The sequence below is a fragment of the Ornithodoros turicata genome, chromosome 10, assembly GCF_037126465.1.
Source record: "Ornithodoros turicata isolate Travis chromosome 10, ASM3712646v1, whole genome shotgun sequence".
In the NCBI taxonomy this organism is placed as follows: domain Eukaryota; kingdom Metazoa; phylum Arthropoda; class Arachnida; order Ixodida; family Argasidae; genus Ornithodoros; species Ornithodoros turicata.
In genome coordinates this window covers 22,103,718-22,125,309 of record NC_088210.1, presented here as the reverse complement: position 1 = coordinate 22,125,309, position 21,592 = coordinate 22,103,718, and the positions used below count along the sequence as shown (strand labels likewise).

General features: G+C 45.5%; 2 protein-coding genes across 3 annotated transcripts; one reads left to right on the top strand and one right to left on the bottom strand.

Moving 5' to 3' along the window:
- The first annotated feature begins 711 nt into the window (after window positions 1-711).
- On the top strand, window positions 712-18,376 carry LOC135371039 (sodium- and chloride-dependent GABA transporter ine-like). 2 transcript variants are annotated; one of them, XM_064605009.1, is made up of 12 exons: window positions 712-1,430; window positions 9,348-9,482; window positions 10,730-11,147; window positions 15,163-15,430; window positions 15,493-15,596; window positions 15,669-15,796; window positions 15,919-16,031; window positions 16,084-16,224; window positions 16,344-16,443; window positions 16,533-16,633; window positions 17,054-17,227; window positions 17,970-18,376. In XM_064605009.1, the coding sequence occupies exons 1-12, from the start codon at window positions 893-895 to the stop codon at window positions 18,147-18,149; spliced, it is 2,400 nt and encodes a 799-aa protein (XP_064461079.1). In that variant the 5' UTR covers window positions 712-892; the 3' UTR covers window positions 18,150-18,376. The 2 variants fall into 2 exon arrangements, with proteins under 2 accessions (XP_064461079.1, XP_064461080.1); XM_064605010.1 differs by lacking the exon at window positions 9,348-9,482.
- Window positions 18,291-21,555, bottom strand: LOC135371041 (ubiquitin recognition factor in ER-associated degradation protein 1-like). The gene is made up of 12 exons (XM_064605012.1): window positions 21,447-21,555; window positions 21,145-21,262; window positions 20,991-21,023; window positions 20,796-20,917; window positions 20,578-20,708; window positions 20,209-20,281; window positions 20,062-20,130; window positions 19,933-20,004; window positions 19,824-19,865; window positions 19,335-19,423; window positions 19,072-19,150; window positions 18,291-18,655 (listed from the first exon to the last, which is right to left on the bottom strand). Exons 1-12 carry the CDS (start codon window positions 21,447-21,449, stop codon window positions 18,584-18,586), a joined length of 903 nt encoding a protein of 300 aa, XP_064461082.1. The 5' UTR covers window positions 21,450-21,555; the 3' UTR covers window positions 18,291-18,583.
- Window positions 21,556-21,592: the final 37 nt, after the last annotated feature.

The window sequence follows — 21,592 nt, the reverse complement described above, 5'->3', positions numbered from 1 at the left end:
GACAAGATGTTCACATATTATATACGCCTTTTCTAAACGAAACTCTTGACCTCGCCGTTACTCAGGCTTCTTATTATGCAATTTTCGCACCTTTGAACCATGCACAAATACTCAGTAGATGGAACTCCGCGTTTACCGTGCTGTACTAGAGTACTGACTTCCAAAGCCCGCGGGGAAACAAAGCTCGTACGCATAACAGTTTAATTTTAAGTATCTTATCATTTTTACTATAGCTATATCAGCGTTTTGGAAAACAATATAGCCATGTGGCCACTGAATGTGGTTCGTATAACATATAAGTGCACCTGTCTGTATTCACGTAATTGACGTTGTGCTTCACAACCCCTCAGACCTTCAACCAGTGCTTTGTCCAGACCCCCTACACCCCCCTACACCCTCCCCCCCCCAAAAAAAAAAGAAGTCTGGAGGATACCCCCTAAAATGTCGTGCGATTGCACAATACTTGATCAAAAGCATCAACCTTGCAGAGTCTTGAACGCATATCAAACAGAAATCAAAGCACAATGTTGCTCTTCCGCGAATCAAAGCGCATCCTGCCATCGCGCTCCTCTTCCAACACGAAATACTACAATCAACGCCATCCTACCTCTACTCCGCAACTTCCCAGGAAATCAACGCGAGCGATTCAAAAACAAACCCCAAAAGTGGCGCCATCTTTGAATGAACGCTCACCTGTCGCACACAGCCCGCCGCATGGGGAGTGCGCCAGTAACAGACAGCACAGACCGCCGCTCCTGCGATCAGTTCGTTCGTGCCTGCTCAATCTTCCAACGACCTTCACTGATCTCTGTTGCCGTGCCGCGACTTCACGCTCGTGCAATGTGATGCGATCGGGTTCTACCACTGCCAATTTCGTAACACCACTACAAGCATGGAGCCTGCCGACATGTACTCAGCAATGGGCCTCTCCAAAGGCCAGTTCGACTCTTTGGGACCGATCATCTTGATCCCCACTTCCGCTGGACTTGTTCCTGGCATCCCAACTGTGGTCGGTGGAGACCAGGTCCCCGGAACGCCGACCCAAGTGGTCTTTCAGCCTATCCCCCAGCAGGTGTCGGACAGTGATGTGCCCGTAGACTTGCCCTCTGTGGACGGCTTGGAGGAAGCGGCTAAGTACTACCGGTCTTTCTCGTGCGGCGAAGAAGTGAGCAACCTAGCGGTGCAGGTGACCCGGCGGTTGTCGCGATCCGTTCCGGAGCTTCGCCAGCAACCGCTGCCGCACTCGCGCGCGGACGATTACTATTACGACTCCTCGTCGGACGAAGAGCACGTCTCCGAAGCCCCCAAGGCGAAGTCCAAGGAAAACCGATGGCTGCACTACTTGGACCTGGTGGCGGGATGTACCAGGGAAGCCGTCGGGCTGGCCAACATTTGGAGATTTCCCTATTTCTGCTTCATGCACGGAGGAGGTGAGAAAAAGTTGTTGGTTACGCGAAATCGCGTAGAAGTGTTTTCGTGAAAGCAGTCCACACGAAGGCATACCTATAACGAATACGTACGCCGCTTTTTTTCTTTTTTCTTGGGAGTGAGACATCATGTGAAAGAGGAAACAACAGGGAGAATTGTAAGGGCAGAACTATGTGGAGGTATGTTTGTGTGCTCTATCGGAGTTATTTTGTATAGACCGTTGCACGTTTTGTTATCGAGGACATCGCCGCAGCTTTACGTCCCCAAGATTGTTCTTAAGGTGTTTTCGGCCCCTTTTAATCCTTTGCGTTCATGCTATTCGCTGCGAAAGATGAAATGAGCCACCACGCTCTTTGAAGATGCTAGAACGTAGTTTCCTGCAAAGAATACATTCAGAAAATAAAAAAGGAAAAAGAACAGGCTTACGACATATTCCGAGATTCGTCCTCCCTATACTTATCGCAAAATATGACTCTGCCGTCAAACAGGATATGAGAAAAAAGAAAAGCACAGTACAGACTAAACATCGAACTAAATTGACGTCGTATTGCAAGCTTGCCTGAACAAAAAAAGAAAAAAGCAGCGGCGCGTTTTTCTCGTCGTGGTTTTTTTTTTCCTTTTCTTTCGTATCGTAAGAGCTCCAGATAATGAACACCTTAGTATCGCCCGGGCGAAAGCCATTAACGAAGACGTAATAATACGTGGGACGCCGTGCTCTTGCACGGCCGGATTTGCAGTGGTGCGTCGTTGATATAGGACGTATCGGCAAATACTCGGAACGCAAATGCGATCGTGCGCGAGCGTCATATCTGCCTACGTTTACTGCCCATGCGACTTCTGTTTGCCTTCTGCTGGCGAGATAGATGGTCCTTATCAGAGACATCGTACGTACACGACGCGCTGCTTCGTTCTAGACTTCGCTCCTCAACAGATGTGATGCACTATACGTGGTTGTTATAATTTATACACGTATACGCGCGAGTGAAATCAACATTTTTCGTGCACTTATTATCTATTATGAACTAATAATAATAATACAGTGAACCCTCGTTATTATGACCATGGTCGTTCCCGAAAATTTTGGTCATAATGCGGAATTGTCATATTAACGGGGGAGATTTGCAGAGGTTTCACAGCATTGTTCCCCAAGAGTATGGTCGTAAGGCGCGTATGTCAGATTATCGGGGGTCATATTAACGAGGGTTCAACAAACAAACCGTGGAGGAAGAATGCAAGAAAAAGTCACAGACGTGACTTAACGAGCTCGCCGCTCCCATACGGACAGGCTAGTATTAATTTACGTAAGAAAGAAAATGAGATGTAACACAAATGAAATCAGTAACTTCCATATGAGCGCTTCAGACTATTAGGAGTCTACTACAAAACCAATACAAAGGAACACCTAGTCACAGGACCTCTTTGACACTTTGTGACGTTCTTTGTTTTTTGTGCATCGAGATTTCGCACGTGGACTCTCCTACACTGTTGCTTTTGGTGCCAAGTTTTGTGGTGTTGCTTTCATCCATTCCGTTTCCACTCCGTTTCAAAGTGTATAGGTTTGTGTAGTTTCCCTTTCGAAGTCTCTGAATAACGCGTCCTGGAGTAGCCAGTCCCGAGTGGCTCGAGACTAACATCTCCATTTTTTTCTTTTACAAATCCATCAATCACAGGACTAACCAAAACCAAGCACAGCACATTGAACATATACAGCAGTGCAGTAGTAAAGAGAGCCATAGTGAAGAGGAAAAAAAAATAGTAAAATGATAGTGGAACGAGAAAAAGCTTGGACGTTATTTGAAACTACCTACACAGAGGTCGGGGACTGACTTCCGTGATATGGATAACGGATCGCACTTTAAGTTACTGAGAAAACAAAGAATCTGATAAGCCACACTTTGTGTGCCATATGAGGTTCTGCAGCGAGGCAATTGCCAATGTCACTGAGTTCGACATTCATAACGATACGCGTGAACGATACGTGATAGGGAATTCCATTTAAAATGCGGATGAGTTTATTTTGTAATTTCAGCAAGGTATTATGTTTGCCTTAGTCGAGTGCCCCATACAAGATGACAGTGACTGAAATGACTTTGTCATACATGCCCGGTGTCTATACAAAAAAACGAAAGATATAATAATAATTTGGATACTAATAATGCCAAGTGGACGTTGACCGATGTCACTTCTTCACTCTAAGAATAAGAAGGAAAGAATTTAATTGAGTCATTTTTAGAGACTATATAGATTAATTATGCAAAACAACTGTCGATAGCAAAAAAGAACTATCGAAAGAAAACTATCGATAGTCGGCTATCGGAGAACTATCGGGGAGCAGATAAAAATGGAAAAAGAAAATGCCTCCACCTCTACAAGTTTTTGCAATACAACTCAGGGCAGCTTAATCCCCTCCGACGCTGACCCTTGCTTCTCGTGTCGCTCAAACCACTGCAAGGTCACGTGATATACTCTGTGCACTGGATTGACTGTCATTGCAGTCTCATGAGTGCGTGCGTACGATTTTATGATGAGCATCTTCTTTCGCTGCTTGCAGCTAAACGGAAATAACGTGTCGCACGTACGTGATTCTGTTCTAGTTGTTTGTTTGTTTTTTATTTGCTACGTAGAATTACACCAATAACATCAGAAACATAAAGCGGAGCACACAGTGGGAAATGATTCCCTATAGTTGTCGTTTTGCCCACTGTGAAAACGAAGACGGGGAACGAAAGCATCGATAATGAAAATCAAATCTAGCTATCGATAGCAAAGAAAAGACAAAAGAGCAGTACTACTGATAGTAAATTATCAGAAAACTATCGATAGTTTTTCGACACTATCGATAGTCAATTTATCGATAGTTTTACATCTATGCATTACCCTCTGCATTAACCTCTTTCATGCATTAACCTCTTCGGAGAGGCAGGACAGGCTCGCCGTTGTTAGCCACACAGAAGTGGGCGTCGTCACGACTATAGAAAAAAACAACAACAACACAAAATACAAAGAAAGGGCGGACGGATGAAGGATAGAGGAGGGTGAAGAATGGGGATGCGTTGAGGGTGCACGAGTTCGTCGGGGAGAGCAAAGTATTTGTGACAATTATGAACAGCTTAAGTGTCAGAGAAAAGGCGTCCGCCTCCCGTTTTCAACAAATCAAGGCAGATAACGATATCATTTGAGATGATGGTTTGGCTAGGATCATGCTACGCTGTGAAGTTCATTTTTAAGAGTGCGCCTTCAGCTTCAGGAACAATGCTGCAGCCCAAAGCTACCATTATCTTCCAGCTCGTGTCAAATACACTGTCGAGTCTGTGGCTAATAGTTTTCCTTATCTTAGCATCCTAGCACAACTTTTATGCAAACTGGCCCAGCTGGTCCCTGCCTACACTCTAAAAACTGAACTTCACCGCATGGCACGCTGTGCGCCAACCATTGCCACGCATGATAGGATTATCGCTTGTGATTGGAAGACAGAGGGAGGCGTACGCCTTTTTGTGGCAATTGTCATGTATCCAAACTGCCACAAAAAGGCGTACGCCCCCCTCTCTTTTCGAATCAGAAGCGATAACCCTATCATTCGTGGCAATGGTTGGCGCACAGCGTGCTATGCGGTGAAGTTCTGTTTTTAGAGCGAGCCCTTTCACCGCCGGTATCACCACCACCACCCCCACCACCACCACCATCTGTTTTTAGGGTGTATATTAACGCGTATATCCTTCACATATTGGAGAAGGGCCCTTGATAGCGCGGTTCGCCCCCCGGTAGACTGTGTCTTTGCGCGGCCTATAGGGTTTATTCACATGAGGTCATCCGCAGGAGACCGCCACTGTCGTTAGCAGGCAGATGTGCTGCATTCGGCCGCCATATTATGGGTCCCATCCAAGCCGTTACCCATATCGTACTCACCGTATATTTGGTGTTTCAAAGTTATTGTGCTCTGTGATTTGTAGCGTATCCAACCAATTTCCATGACTGCGAACGAAGGCGGGAACATAACTTCGAGGCTGTTCCGGGAAAGAATTTTATTCTTTCGAGGGACCTACAGTATGGCGACGAGGTGACGTCAGCGAATAAACCCTATAAATAGGTCGTTGGGGCTGTACCGTTTGCGGTGCTGTTCCCGGGAATATTTTCCCCCCTAAAAATATCACTCAAACGCATGATAGCGGGAAAACGGCTTTAATGGTGTCAAGGATAGTACGCGTCTTCGAGATACACGCAAGATATCGACCTACACTCTTAAGTTTGAACTTCACCACATAGCACGCTCCAAGCCAACCATCATCCCGAGTGACATCGTTCTCTCACATGATTTGAGGAAAACGGGAGGCGTACGCCTTTTTGTGACAATTAACATTTCTGCATAAGTGTCACAAAAAGGCGTACGCCTCCCTTTTTCAACAAATCAAGGAAGGGAACGATATCACCCGGGATGATGGTTGGCTAGGAGCGTGCTATGTGGCGAAGTTCATTTTTAAGAGTGTACGTTGATAACGAATCAAAATTATGGCAGACGACACTTTGGTGGCGACGCATTGGAGCGAGGTGAAGCAACGTAGCACAGGAGCTGTGAAAGGGACCTTGTGTAGCAGCTTTGTTACATGCTGCTGTCGATACTTTTCGATGACACCTTCTCAGAACCGGTTCGTCACCCTGACGTTTTTGATGGATGACGACGAAAAGAAACGTATAATTTTGTGCCCTTTGTTTTACACTTGCATCACTGTGGGTCCTACTGTTTGAGCCGGCGATTTCTTTTCCCGTTTGCGTCGTCCTATGCCGACGCAAAAAGAAAAAAAGAAAGAGAATAAGAAGAAAGGATGAAGAAAGTAAAAAGGTGTTATTATTGCCACTACAATTACTTGCGCTCTGCTGAGTGCAGTTGAGACGCAGTGGTGGTGATAGGGGTGGTAGTTGAGACGATCGACAGAGGAAACATGCTTTTTTCTGTCTTCCCGTATCCTGCATCTAACATCTTTTTGCGCATTTGCATAACGAGATAAAAGCGCTAATGGGGTCAAACCGTAAATGGCCGGGAAGGTCGGCGACCACTTTTTAGTATTTGTGTGCGACGTAATATTTTTTTCAGGCATTAATGGCCACTAATGGGACCAGTAAGAGTAGGCACTGGACAAGTCGTCCGACTCTTGATGGTCATGCAATAGGAGTCATGAATACGCAATAATTTCATTCGGACGTTTCTTACTTCGTTTTAATGTTTCATCGTGCTCGGACAATATGGATACAAAATATCCTGCCTGCTAGTTAATCATCGCCTTCGATCCATAATATTCCTAATCAATATCGTTCGTGTCTTTCAATGTTACAGATATATACGTGAGATGTCTGCTTAACGGAGAATTTATCGTGGTCCGCAGATTATTGAGTTAACGAAACTGTCCTAAAAAGGGGTAATAGATAGCCAAATACTTCTAAGAGATGGGGGAGTCTTTCACGCGTAATAAAAAAGTAAATGAAACGTCGCCTGCCTACAGGAATCTTTACCAATTCTTTGGAAGTCGCCATGGGTACTCCAAATGTATTGTGCCCAATGGAATGAACTGATCATTTATTTCTTATCATCTTCACCTCCTGGTGATCGGTGATTATCTCGTCTCACAGTACAGCATCAACGCCTATACATGCGTGCATGCCATGCATGTAGCCTGCCATGTCAACGCGTACATGATGTTAAGCAGAAAGCAGAGGCAGCCGCAGTCACAGCCGGAGGGATTTAATGAGGGCCGTTGGAACGACTGCCGAAACCAGAATGAATTACGCGGTTCGGCGCGATGGTCAGAGCGATGGGGATGAGCGTGATCGGGATTTTCCTCACAATATAAAATAACAGAATGCGAAACATGTCTATGTGAACAGCGTACACTGTACCACCTGGTCTGAAATTCTAGTCCACAAAGGAAATCATTCTATATTTTTTTATATTATCAAACGCCTCATGTTAGCGGATAAGCGGTGATAATGGCACTTAGCATCGTAGAGGGCTTCGACGTCGTTCAAAAGTAAATATTGCCAAGATATAGTATTGCGCGAGTCTTTTTCCGAGGCATTTAGTCGATAATGGACGCAGTTGTGCTCTCCAAGCGTTTCCGTTTTCTGAAAGCACTTTAAGTAGTAGCTCCCCTATCTCAACAGCGCGCAGTTCTAGAAAGCTGCGGAAGGAAAAATGATAAGGAAGGAGGCTGGTAAAAACAAAGCCATGCATGTCGCTCCGTAGTGCTCATAGGAGTACACGGACGGCATGTACCGAAGCATTTTATGCTGACCGCTCGGCATTTTTTTCTCGGGTGTACTATGTATATACCGTACTATCGGAATGTGAGCACATTCGGTGGACGGAAGTTAAGTTAAGGCACAGTAAGAAAATTGCGAAGATGTGGTTCATGCATCTTTGGAGTTGGCTACACGAAATCACTTGCATGTGAAAGTAAATCACTACGTATGCTTGCCTGTGCCTGTGTGTGAAAAGAGGTAAATCGTGGCTTTATGTTACGAGACAATTATATGAGCGACGCCGCAGGGGTGGGTCTGTGGGTTAATTTTACCCCGACCTGAAGCTCTACGACCCACAATTTTATGATCCTTGCGAAAGATTGTGCGCCAGCTGGTCCATCAGAAACTTCACCAGGGCTACGGTATCTCTCGTCGTCTTTCTTTCCTTTTTTTCCTTTTTTTTCCAGCTAATACTTACTTACTTTACTATTTGCTCAACCGGCTAGGAGCGGCAACTTCCTTGTGTCTTGTAGACGATGATCTGATTCATAGGCCGACAAATTCACTCAAATGATGGACATCAAGGAGAATGGTGTTGTGTTGAAGCCGTGAGGTTGAAGTTGATGTCCAATGATGGGACGTGGTACTAAAGTCGAGTGGTGGGCTATAATGTCGATGCGCGTTGATGGACTGCGGGTAAGGACAGCGATTATGTGATGTTGAATAGATTTCCATAAAAGTGCCAATCTATTGTGTACTAGTCGGAGCACGGCAGGACGAAGACCACAGAACTGTACTGAGAGCAGTAAAGCATTTTCTTTGCGTCGTACCGTATGCCCCTGAAATACGCGTGGCTCAAATTAGATAGCTGGTGGGATCCGAGTGTCGCCGCATCCGCTCCTTCGTTCCCATTAATCCCAACATGAGCGGGTATCCTTTACGATACACGCGGATGTCATGCACCGTTGAAGCTGTGGTGTTACTTTTACATAATGACATCTTGAACGATGGCAGCTATAGACTACTGACAGCGTTACCTTTCGTGTCCCTCGTAGGATTACCGCGAACCTCAATGGATGCGAGGATGCAGTGGATCCCGTAAACCATCCGGAATGCATCACGTACAGTGGACCGTTGATAACGTCAGTGTGAAATTACCGTACCTACCGGAGCCAATGACAGCGTGCGTGACTCCGCATCTTATTCGGTGATTGGTTGCAGTAATTACGGTACTTCGGAAGTCACGTTATCAACTGTCCGCTAACACTCCACGGGCCCTATTCTCGTCAGAGTAATCGATCTCGATCACTCTGTGTCTTTGCCCGCCATTGGTCGTTACGTGAAGAAGGCGTGACCACTATAGGGCGTGACGACGAATTACAAGCGAGACACAAACTACTCGAGGCCGCGATTACTCTGACGAGAATATAGGGCCCCATGTTGACAAAGTGGAACTGTTTGATTAAACCCCGATATCGATAACGTTACACGTGCGCCACGCTGAAACGTCACAACTGATGATGACGTCACAACCTTCTGCAGAGTGACCATGACAATGCGAAACATCACGCAGTGATGGGAAAATTGTTATACTTTCGAAACGTCAGTGGAAAGTTTCTTAGAGCATTCTCAATGTCGCATTGAACATATATATATATATTTTTTTTTTTCGATGTCCTTGTATGCAGGGCCATTCATGGTTGCCTACCTGACGCTGCTCGTTGTGTGTGGCATGCCCATGATCTGCATTGAAATGGCGGCAGGAAGAGTGACGCAATCTGGGCCCATTTCTGCCATTGCCAAGCTATGTCCGCTCATGAAAGGTATTATGCAACTTTCATGCCCTTCTCCCGCTGACCGCAACGGGATGTGTCCTTCCTGCGTACAGCGTATAGTGCGCGCTCATTGTACTTAGCTGCAGAGGACCTTTCACTGGCCGAACAAAAGCGCAGCCAGTATAGAGGACATGAAAGTGAAAACACAGAGACAGACACACACTGCCTAAACTGTACAAATGGACGCACCACCCACCCGCTGGTGGTACGTCCTAGAGTCACTATCTAGTGACTCTAGCACGTCCCAGACCAAGCTCAAGGCTGGACCAAACTAAAGTTTGGGAGGTGGTAGGTTTTAAACTTGGGATCGTCCCATCGGCTATGCTGTCTGAGGATTTCCTGCGGTTTTGCCATAGCGGGCAGCTGCTTCGCGGCGCTAATACGAACCGAATAAAGTCCATAAACATTATGGTAAGTTGCAGGGTGCATGTTAATTAATAACTGGCGCATATAAGACGGGCGTGAATTGCATGACCGAATTAGTGCTTGAAATCTGTAGGATTTTCTTACTTCTTTTTTTTTTTGTACGAGTTGTGTTGTTGGGAGATGTTCAGAAACGCGCCGGTCCGCTGTCTACATATCCTTGCGTACGGTACGGTTTAGTGTTTCTTTCAAGATGTGTAACGCTGGTGTCAGTGAAGAGTTTCATAGTCTGTGGTTTTAGATGCGTATACGGGAGTCAAGTCCTGTAGATCACATAAACTTAAACAAAAATCTTCAGTGTTGGCTTCTGTATTTTGTTAGTCTGTGGTTTTGTGAAGCAGGTCAAAATGTTCTGACTATACATGATACGCGGTGCGGCAAATTTTCTCTGATCGTGGTATGGTTTACCCTGAGCACGACCCTGAGAGGCCTCTCGATAGCAGTACATCGATACGAGTCAGTGGTTTGAGGTTCATGGTACTTCTTTAAAAAAAAAGGAAAAAAGAAAACCCTTCCGTATCCATCAAACTACCCGCTTGGTTCCGAAACTGAACTATACTAATTCGTGAGTCGTCAAAGTTCAGTTCAGAACAACGGAGGACTTGCGGAAGTCATCCCCGCGGCGGGGTCGTTCATTCATTCACTTGTCATTCATCAGCACCGGTTTTTTCTTTGTCTCTGTTTAGTAATTGTCTTTAGTGTCCTTCACTTAGGTATCTAGTGCCGTTTTACAAATGCACATTTTTTCCTTCATTTTATTATTAATATTTATTTTTAAAGTGTCTTGTACATCTTTGACTTGTTCTCCGCAGGCGTTGGTCTAGCCGGAGTAGCGACTTCTTTCGTGATGACCTCCCTCTACTCGGTCATTTTTTCCTGGGCTATTTTCTACTTCTTCAACTCTTTCCACGGCGACCCACGTTGGGCTAAGTGCGCCAACTCCTGGAACACGAAGCAGTGCTGCGAGGATCCAGACACCCTGATCTTGAGCCTGTACGGAGGATTCCACAACCCGAACGCTAACTTTGAACCGGGTAAACTAACCTTTCCCAACGTGACGCGCGCACCCGCGACTGTATCGCCGAACGGGACGACCCCTGGTTTCCGTATTCCCGATCTCGAAGTGGACCTGACGCAGAGGCCGGATCTGGACGAGTCGGACGCTGACGATCAATCCTGGGTGTCTTACACGCTCTCTCGTCGTATGACTACCGCCCAGGAGTTCTTCGAGTAGGTAAAGGCCAAAAAGTGTATCCCTCTGACCAAAACTGCAATGTGTATAACGCTCCTGACTGTACCGTGTATTGACCACGACCTACTAGATTATAACGACCATGTCACAATCAGCAAACCCTATGAGGAGCCTGCCCGCACGATCCGCCAGGGGCGCTACTGACGCGCCCTGGCGGATTGGCGCACGATTGGACGATGGAAATTTGAATTCTGAACTCGCAGAAGCGTATGTGCGACAACCGTAGCAGACGACAGCGATAGCTCCTATGAAAACGCGTAGAATGATGATAATAATCAACCTCAGAATGAAACATCTGTGGAAGTCCACCGCTTGTACAGAAATACTAAGGTAAGCTGAAGTACAAAGTATTGTAGAAGTTGAGGAAGCAATAACTGGGACGATCAGAAGCGCCACCGCTGCCTTCGGAGGGGTGCGCCTGACATGGTCGTTATAATCTAGTAGGTCGTGGTATTGACACGACTGACATTCCCCAGAATGCTCGCGTGCAAGATGCAGGCAACGTCATAGTTTCCTGCTGCCACGTGGGAGCCACCGTTCCAACGTCATGTCTTTTCGTGCTCTTCTAATAATGGAGGAGGTCCTACGGCTCAGGCCAACGTCACCTACAGAAGGCATTCGCCGTTCTCCTTCTCCCTCCTTCGCCGTTGCGAATTCAAGAACTCGCAAATGATTGCAACTAACTTGGTGCGACTGAAAAGTGCAACACGTTTGCCAAAAATTGGTCTTGAGAAAGATATGGGACCGTTCTGGGCGTTGTTTCAAAGATTTTCCGTTTAGTATGCGGGGACGTTCAATCACTACTCGCAGACGACGGTGGTTCGTCTCCATGACTACGACCGCTAAAAGCACGTTCGTGATTGGCTACCGCCGTTGAAAACACTATCCTGATTGGCTGATTCTTAGTTGTTACGTCACGTGGACGAGTAAGCAGGCTTTCTCTGTCTAGGTGGTGTTGGCTCTGACACAAGGTATTCCGTAGCAGACGACAGGACCGAATGGTGTCGTCTGCTATGTGCGCAGTACGCCGCCCGCGATATTCTGGCGCCGTGCGATTGCTCAACCAAATAAGTCTCGCCAGAACTTTCGCCTCCTGGAGCAGGTTTTTGCTCTTTCTTCCACTTGAGTACTCCATGGGGATGTCGCTCCTGTGAATGCACGGGGAGTTCTTGGCAGGGTCGCCATCCGTCCGTCGGTTTTCAGCCGGAGAGTTCGGAAATCGGACAATATCTGGGTAAAATAAGTTATGCATAACGGATAAACGAGGTCAGGATGGAAAACGATGAAGTGCAGCAACAAAACAATGAACGAGAAATACGAATACAATATGGAGTTTTAGGAAAACCTAGAGTTTCACGATAACTTTCTGGAAACATGGTAAGCCAATCGCCTGATATCTTTTGAGTAGCTGGCATCATCAGCTGGTCGACTGACGGCGATTCGGAGTCGGAATCGCAGGGTGTTCACGATTTCCTAAAACTCATCTCTCCGCCTATACGGAATCCACTTGAGGGAATGTTTTCGTTTGAACGTTTGTTAACATTGCATCAAAGCATCAGTACTGCAGGTTTTTGTTTCCACAGGTAGTGCATTTCCTAACTCACCCAATCTTACTTTATTTTTCGGCACCTGAGCGGTATAATTCAATATCATCTGAATCCATCCACAAGGTTTAAAATTCCCGCGCAGTGAGACGTACGCAGACGTAAGTGTGACGACACGAAGGCGTTCCCTTCGCGCCATTGTCACGTGAGGACGAGATGTGGGAGAGAGCGCTCACACGATTGAAATAAATATATCTGGCGGGGGCTCTACCCCAGCTCATTCCGAGACAACTCATACCACACCCAACTCATACCAAGACAACTCATACCAGGACCACTCATACCAGGACAAGAAATACCAGGACACTCATACTGTTTATCTTATTTTATTTATTATTATTTTTGCGGGAAATGTTTTATGTTTATTTTAGTCTTGCGGGAAGGGGTGTTGATTACGGGAGTAGCTTTTTTTGTACGATACAAATCCAAGTCACGCAGAGGAAGGTCATATCATGAAAAAATGTCGCATAATGTGCAGTTATACTGAAGGAAATATAGCAGTCGTACAGATGACAGTTGCCGACGCACACTAAAAAATAGTTAAAGCAAGAAATGGGGACTTTAGATGGGGACTTTTATGGGGAGAAATCAAGAATCTCCCACATTTTCATTGTCGCACGGAACACTAAAACACTAGTACATGGTCAATGGGCTCAATCCATATTGCAGACCTTTACAATGCTATACGCAAGTTGTCTATTGACACGTTTCTCCAAGCGTTGTTTTGGCGATGCGTTGGGGCGCCAGCCAAAGACTAGCAATCCGTGGTGGCATGCAGACTTTTAGAACTTTAGTAGAACGGTGGGAAGCACTAAGCAACAGCTTCTACGTCGGGTAAATTGTTCTGATACTCCAGGAACGGCTTGTCGGCCTGGCCACAATTAAGGTCATCGAGGGATAAGCCTCCTATCATAAGAAATTTATTATCACCACCGACTACCTGGTTGCCTTGTCTTGTGCCTTGGTTGCGTTGCGACCAGCCAGATGTACTCTGTAAACACGCATACGTGGGACAATTGGGAAAATGTGGGAAAATGTGGGACAATTTCGATTTGATTTCATTTCAAAATTCCCAATAACCATTGTAGTGCGGTTTAACTATCCTTCAGTGCGCTTCGGTAAATGTCATTTGAGAAATTCTTATATTGCCGGCAGAATCAGTGAAGTCGCTCTCGCTCCCTCTCTCTCTCTCTTTTTCCTGATAGCATTTCCGGACGTGGCGTGAGCTTGAAAGGCTTATCCCAAAAAGAACTCCTCTTGCCGCAAAAAAGAGAAAAAGTTGGTATATGTAGTTGGTGGTATGTGTTGTCCTGGTATGTTTTGTCTTGGTATGAGCTGTCCTGGTATGAGTTGTCTTGGTATGAGTTGTCTTGGTATGAGTTGTCTTGGTATGAGTTGTTCTGGTATGAGTTGAGTGTGGTACGAGTTGTCTGGTGTGAGTATTCTTGGTATGAGTTGGGTGGTCGCCCTGGCGGGCGTGTCTGGCACCGAACAAGTCTCCTGTGCGAGCCATCTGGCTCGTAATCGACGTGTTTGCAAAGTCATACTTATTTTGTCGTGAGAGTCGTCAGCGGACCGCACCCACGACGAGGAGCGTGCAGATAATTTCCTCATGACGTGTTCGTGACGTCCCGCCAAGATTGTCATGTGTGAGTGTGTGTGAGCGTCCTCTTCCACACTTCCTCCTAAGGGTAGGCCATGTGAAAGGGAACGCCCCCGCGTCGTCACAGTGACGTCGCGTTTACGTCTCTCCTGGCGGGAATTTCAAACCGCAATAGTAAAGTATGCCACTCAAGTCGGTGGAAAGTGAAGCAGGGATTCAGTGAATTAGGGAGTGCACTACATGAAGAAGCAAGGTTACGAATTGATGCTTGGAAAGAGAACTATACCTTGAATGATTGATTGATTGAACTTTACTTTTAATGGTAACCTTCGATCTTTCTCGTCTCAATTTTATCTTTTGTGGATTTCTTTTGAATTGCCTTCCTTGAGTGCTGAACAAATAGAGGTGAACCTAAAATTAATCATTGTACACTCGGTAATGCACAAGCGGTATTCAGAATCTTTCAGTAAAGAATGTACGGAAAAGTAGAGGAATTGGATTTTCAATTTGCAACACTTACACCCAAATGTGTGATCACAATAACAGAACAAAAAGTTGAAAAAAAAAGAAAAGAAATCAGGTCGAAAATGGTACTATTATGATAAAAGGGTAAAATCAAGTAGAGGCAAAGGTGTCGTAGAAAATAGTAATGCACCAGATCGACTGATGCATCTGTGTATGTTTCTGTCGAGCTCTGAACAGCTCATGACAATCTTGGTTTCTGTATGACAACATCATGGACCAGAATCTATTGTTTCCTTTTGGCTTCATGAACTCCTTGTGAAGCCATAAGCTCCTGGAAATAAGTAAGGCTATCGACTCCCCTGGAGAAGTACGCTGGGAGCTGCTGGCTTCGGTTGCTCTCTGCCTGTGCCTCATGTATGTTTCCCTGAGGAAGGACACATTCTTCAGCGGACGCATCAAGTACGTCCTCTCGCTGGCACCACTCCTCATTCTCTTCGCTTTCTTGCTGCGGGTCGTCATGCTTCCGGGTGCAAAGGAAGGAATTGTGTATCTCTTCCAACCCAATGTTCAGGCAATCAAGAGCGCATGGGTAAATGCATGCCTCGTGTGTTTATACAGTGATCTGAAATGCATTTCTTTCCGTTTTTCCAGCTATGGATATTTGCCTTAGCCCAAACGATTCACTCTTTGGGCCTAACACTGGGCTCAAACTATGTGATCAGCTCGAAGAACAAGAAGCAAATCACACTAATGAGGTGCTGAGTAAGACGTAGTTCTTTAAAAAAAAATATTCTATAGTTCTCCAAAATGTATTTTGTCGTTTACAGGGATACAGTGATATCCGTCTTTGTGAACACCGTCACTGTCATAGTTGTTGGGTGTGTCGTGTTTGGGATGATTGGTCACATTTGTGTCCGCTGGCGTCAAAGAATAGACGGGACCTTCTTTCATAAAGGTAACTAAACGTTATGTGCCATTACAGCCGTAATCCCTTGTACGTAGAAGTCTATGCCCACAAGAGACAGCGTCCTTTTCGGAATTAATTTTCAGAATTAATTTTCGGAATTAATTTTCCAGATCCTGGACTCGTGTTCGTCATATACTCGGAAGTGATCCGCTGCATGCCCGTACCCAGCTTCTGGGCCATAACATTTTTCTTCTTTCTCATCTGTATGGCTATGGACTCGCAGGTGACTGCGGAATCCTCTCACTGCGCTCTTTACCTTTAGCTCCTTGGTGTAGGTTACCATAGGAAGTAGCATGGTGCAAGCACTGGAAGAAGCCTATGGTCGCTTCATCAAGCAAAGGTTTCAAGGCCATGGTCTTTTCCTCCTCTTCATATGTGCTGCGTGTTTCATAACCTGTGTCCCTTGTATCACTCAGGTAAGAGTTGTGCCCACAACCATTTGGAAATAGTACAACTTTAGCTCTTTTGTGGATTGGGTCTCCTACGGAGTACATGGTACCTTTGAACTAACCACTATTTCGTTACACTTTTACAGGGGGGAATTTACTACTTCCAGTTGACTGATTACTACGTTGCTGTCCTCGCGGTCATAGTAATTTCCTTCTCGGAATTATGCGCCTTGGGATGGTTTTACGGTAATGTTGTGACAATCACAAGCATCCATATCTTGAAGTGGAACAGAAGTGTTCGAACTGAACTTCGTTGTTGTGGGCCTGTTTTCCAGGTGGACATAACCTCTTGAGCACTCAAAATGAAATCATGCACCATGTACCGTACATCTACCTTCGTATCTGCTGGGGTCTTCTTACTCCACTCGTGTTTGTGGTGTGTATTCTGTTACCACATCCTATATGAGCAGCAGCTTACTGTGTATTCACACGAGCGACATCCCCACAGAATATTCTAGTGGAAGAAAAAGCAAAATCTGCTAGCAGGGCGGAAGCTCTGCTGTGTCTTTTGTTGAGCATTCACACCAGAAGATTGAAAGTGGCGTGCCACGCACGTAGCAGACGACGGCCCTGTCGTCTGCCACGAAATATCTCGTGGGCGAGCTGCAGGACATTCCCCACGGATAGAAAAGCACGCACAAAAAGACGTGACGTTGAGCGGTGGCTCAAGCTCTGATGATTTGTGCTCCTTCTGCCGGAGTATTTTCGGGAATGTTGCTCATGTAAATATACAGACAATTATTTTCTGGCATAGAGACCACTGATTTCCACCTGGCACCGATTTCCGACCTTGCAGGCCGTAATGGTGTGCGGCGGCATGTCCCTGAGCAGACTTCGCTACCGTGACAGGCACCATTTTCCTATGTGGGCAGACATCGTCGGCTGGGTCCTCTTTGGTCTCATTGTGTCAATCGTACCCGTATTTATGTGCCGAGCTGTGTTCCAAGCTGAATCACCCGGACTTGTCTCGGTAAGAAAATGTTCGTCGAGCAGTTACGCTTTCAACATAAAAAGATGCAAACACTGTGTCAAGCTAATCTAGGCTTGTTTCCCTATACGGGCCCCGAGGAGGAGAGGAGCCACGCAGAGTGTCGAGGGTGGCCCGAGGGCACTTACGTCCTCAAAATGTCATTTTCAAATTCGAACCATGACCTACTAGATTATAGCGACCCAGGGCTCTGTAGCGACCATGTCTTCAGCGACCCCTATGAGAAGCCCGTCCACACGATCCACTAGGAGCGCTACACATCGGCCCACGAGACCTACACCATGATTGGACAATGGAAATTTGAATTTTGGAACGTGCAGATGCGGACGTACGACTACCGTAGCAGACGACAGCAACAGCTTCTATGAAAACGTATAGAATTATAGAATAATGATGATAATCAAGTTTAGACTGACACATCTCCCGTGGAACATCCACTGTTTGTACAAAGATACTAAGGTAAGCCGAAGTACAAAGCATCGTAGAAATTCAGGAAGCAATAACCGGGCTGATGAGTGGCGCCACCGCTAGCCTCCAAATGCGGCGCGGGGGAGGGCTGCCTATGACATGATCGCTGTAATCTAGTAGGTCGTGATTCGGACGTCGCCTTAATATTGTGGAAGAAACACGTTGTCAGTTTCTTCCTTTTGGAACCGCTTCAGTTCTTGATACCTGGTGGATTAATGTTATTCAGCAGTTCCTCAGCCTTCACGATATCTTACAGAAAGTGCGTGAAGCCCTGGAACCTCAGCTGGAGGTTGAACAGCCGTTAGACTACTGGGAACCCAAACCCTTGGTGGTCATCAACAATCCCAAAGATGGCATCAGTCGTCACACTACAGTTGTCAGGGACAGCAGGAGAATGCATAACAGGAGCGTGTATTACGATGAAACGGACATATAAGGCATTAGGATCGTGCGGATGGCATCTAGTGCTTACGTAGACAAAAGGACACGCGGGTTCTGCTACGGCTTTCTACAACGCATGTAGGAGCAACTAGGCACAAGGATAGAGCAATTGAAGGACATCACATGTGCGATAATCCTCCAAGAGGAACACTCATGTACATTTTGTTGTCTCACTCATAGTATATTGACATTGGTGGGCACAAATAAACATCCAGATCAGTAGCTCTCTTTCAGTTCTTTCACAGATAGACACTTGTCCTGAAAGGCTGTCAGAACCCAAGGCACAACTCAATGAATTTTACGTTTATAGAAGGCATAGATTTGCTTTATAAATAGCCTCATTTTTTTTTCTTCGTACACTGCTGGCATCACATGAGTCCAAAAGATGATGATATTCCAGTCAATAAAGGAATGACAAAGGAGGGATTCCTATCTTCTTGTCTTGGATCTTAGGGTCTGACCCTGGCCAGAAAATGCCGAAAATTGGTCTTCTGGCTTTACCTAAAGAAAATAAAATCACATTATAAACATTATGGCTCGTCCTAGCAGTCCCCCACAGTGCTCCAAGTGTATTATTGCAGACGACAAATAAACTATCAGCTATCAATTATTTTGTGACCATCACTACTGCGTAAGATGCCCGACAAACTCAATGCTGTGGTATAAATATACGGGGTGTGTGACCTGTGGTGTAGCCAGAAAAATATTTCGGGAGGGTTTCTATGGGGACATTACATGGGGTAGGTGGATTTCACCCTCCTCCCCACCCACCTTTTTTTTTTTTTTCATGGGGTGTTGGAATTTTAGGAATTCTCACACTATTCACAAAAAATATAACAATATAGCATTCTTATTTCAAGTTTTGAGCATTCACACACCCCTAACATGGACAGTGAAGAAGCAAACATTGAGCTTACGTTGCTGTTATCCTGCGTGGGCCTTGCAGTCCTAATAAACCGTAGGGTCCCAATTTGATACTCATAGTCTGGAATGCCTCTGAAAAGGAATACATGCGATACACATTTATACCCTCCACTTAGGTGTCTCATCATGATAACATGCTCCAATATAGATGCTTTCGTGCCAGCGTGCGTCATGCAGATGTGCTCCCTGTAAGTCTTCTGGATTGCGCGGTTTGTTTGCAAACAGTGGAAGCGTCTATACCCTATATCTGACCTACCTTCTCACACTATGTTTGGACCCTTCCTTGACTGTACCTTCATGAGCACGAACTTTGCCATCAAGTCTGTTACCCTTGCCACTAAATGCCTGAAGGTAGAAGAAACATATCAAATGGATTAAATACAAATATCCAGCGGAAACACCTAACTAGAGGTTATAACCGGAGATCTGCGTGGCAGGCCAAGATGTTCGGCACTTTCGAGCTTTGCAATGAAGATTAGTCAGTACACTGGAAATTCATAAATGAATGTTTAACTTCTTGGATTCCATGATAAAATGCAGAGGTTTAAAAAAAATAAAGGCTGTGGGAACACTACATTACTTCTGTCAAATGGCTTGTCTTTCTCAGAAATTTTGGTGTTGCTGTCATTGGCTGACGCCTCCAAATTAAAGTCCTGGGAAAATGCCTGGTTAACTCGCACCCATATCCTCCAATTTTGAGGCATGTCGTCACGAAGCTTGTTACCGTTAAGAACTCTAAACTTACAACAAACTTTGTCGTATCCTCTTCATATGCTGCAAGATCCATCTGATTAAAAATAAATTAAATGTAATTACTAAAGAAAAATGCAACACTTCAAGGGTCCGGTCATTACATCATCTTCCTTGGCTTCCTTCTTTCTTGTGTACTGGGGCTCCTTGTATCCTACAGGCGCAGCGAATTCGACCTGCGAGAAGATATCCACTCTTTAAAATGCGGGTCCCATTCGTGCTTTCCAACTTACACTCATGTCACATTCTATGATTGACACGGCGTTTCCCGGCTTTGTCTCCAGGACACACAGCTCATAAATCTGCGGCGGAATAGGATTCGTTGTAATATAAGCGACCACAAAAAGAGACACATCAACTGGAAAGCATTTATCACCTACCTTGTTGTTGTACTCGATAGCAATGATGTCTCGAGTTGAAAGGCATGCAAAGTTCCGCAGCGCATTCTCTAAGCTAGTAGAGATGTTAAGTTTCATACTTTTCAATAATGAATACGAGCAATCGAGCATGTAAAGTAGGTGCATCAAGAGACATGTTGAATGCTTGCACACGCTTATGTGTTAGCAGGAAGCTATGAAGTTTTTGCATCTGCTGCTGAAGTATTCTGTGGAACATGTGTGAATATATGGACAGTTCTCAAGAATAAGTTGCCTTTCCTTTCCATGTCTCCACAGTAGCTATTTCATAATGTACAATATTTAATTTTCTAGGCACACTGTGTGTGTGCCACATTGACTCAGTCAGGATACACAGCCTTGGGATTTGTGATGTCCAAGAAGTCAACAGAGAGCGGCTGGAACTTTGAGAATGTGGCCACCGGCAGTATGGCGCTCTCAACTTGCACAATGTCACCCTCTTCTAAAAGTAAATTTTTCTGCATCTAGACGTTAGAAGCGATGAAGACAATATCAGAAACCAACGTTCGTAGTCAGCTTGTGAAGATAACCTATGTCAAAGCATGTTCTACCCAGTAAGGCAGGTAAACTTTGCCTTCGTCCGCAACAAATTCCAGCACACCACAATGACTTTCCCTCTGGGACTTTGTGTTGGTAAGCTTGAAGAGCATTGGGTAGACAATGTTGAGCCGAGCTGAAGCGTGAACATCAAGAGAAAAACAATCGTAAGTGTCTTAGCCTCAAAAACATGTTTCAAACAGTCTTACTCAAGTGATCCAGTGCAGAGGGTGGCATGATGACTGCGAATAAAAACGATCATATGTGGGTCAGAGCATCATGACTTTTTTTAAGAGGCATAAGTAAAGCCGCAAGCTCTCGAATACTAAACTACATTGGCGCAAAAAGCGAAAGAATACCCACTCTTTCCGCCCCGTTCGACGTCTTGCCGTTCGTTGCCAGGAAGCATAGACACAGAGTACGATCTGTACTGTGTATTGAATGGTCGGGCAAGGTGCTCGTGAAACATGTTAAAAGGAAACTGGAAGACAGGCGGAAACGTTCTGTGAGAAGCGTTAAACATGTGGCAGCAGTCACTTGCACAGATACACACAGATGCCTGCGTGTGTTACATTCTATGAACATTCCTCTGCCACGGTGGAGCTTGCACTTCCTATCATATACGGGCTTTAAACGCACTGCCACGAAACGTATTCAAAGCTTACCATTTTAGCAGACTCGATGGCGTGACACAGCAATACAAACCCCGAAGTAAACACAAACACGAACTTCCACTACAGACTTTTCATACGGCTACTTTCTTGACTTGTGTGTTGGATTGGATAGTAGATGAGCGATGTTAGTGGCGATG

Excerpts from the sequence above, each read along its gene's own strand:
- LOC135371039 (XM_064605009.1), top strand. The coding sequence starts at position 893 with ATGGAGCCTGCCGACATGTACTCAGCAATGGGCCTCTCCAAAGGCCAG. Across the intron at positions 15,797-15,918 it reads CGGGACCTTCTTTCATAAAG|ATCCTGGACTCGTGTTCGTC; the intron begins GTAACTAAACGT and ends TTAATTTTCCAG. Across the intron at positions 16,634-17,053 it reads TTACTCCACTCGTGTTTGTG|GCCGTAATGGTGTGCGGCGG; the intron begins GTGTGTATTCTG and ends CCGACCTTGCAG.
- LOC135371041 (XM_064605012.1), bottom strand. Across the intron at positions 20,918-20,990 it reads CTCTGCACTGGATCACTTGA|CTCGGCTCAACATTGTCTAC; the intron begins GTAAGACTGTTT and ends TTCACGCTTCAG. Across the intron at positions 18,656-19,071 it reads CCACGCAGGATAACAGCAAC|GTAAAGCCAGAAGACCAATT; the intron begins GTAAGCTCAATG and ends TATTTTCTTTAG.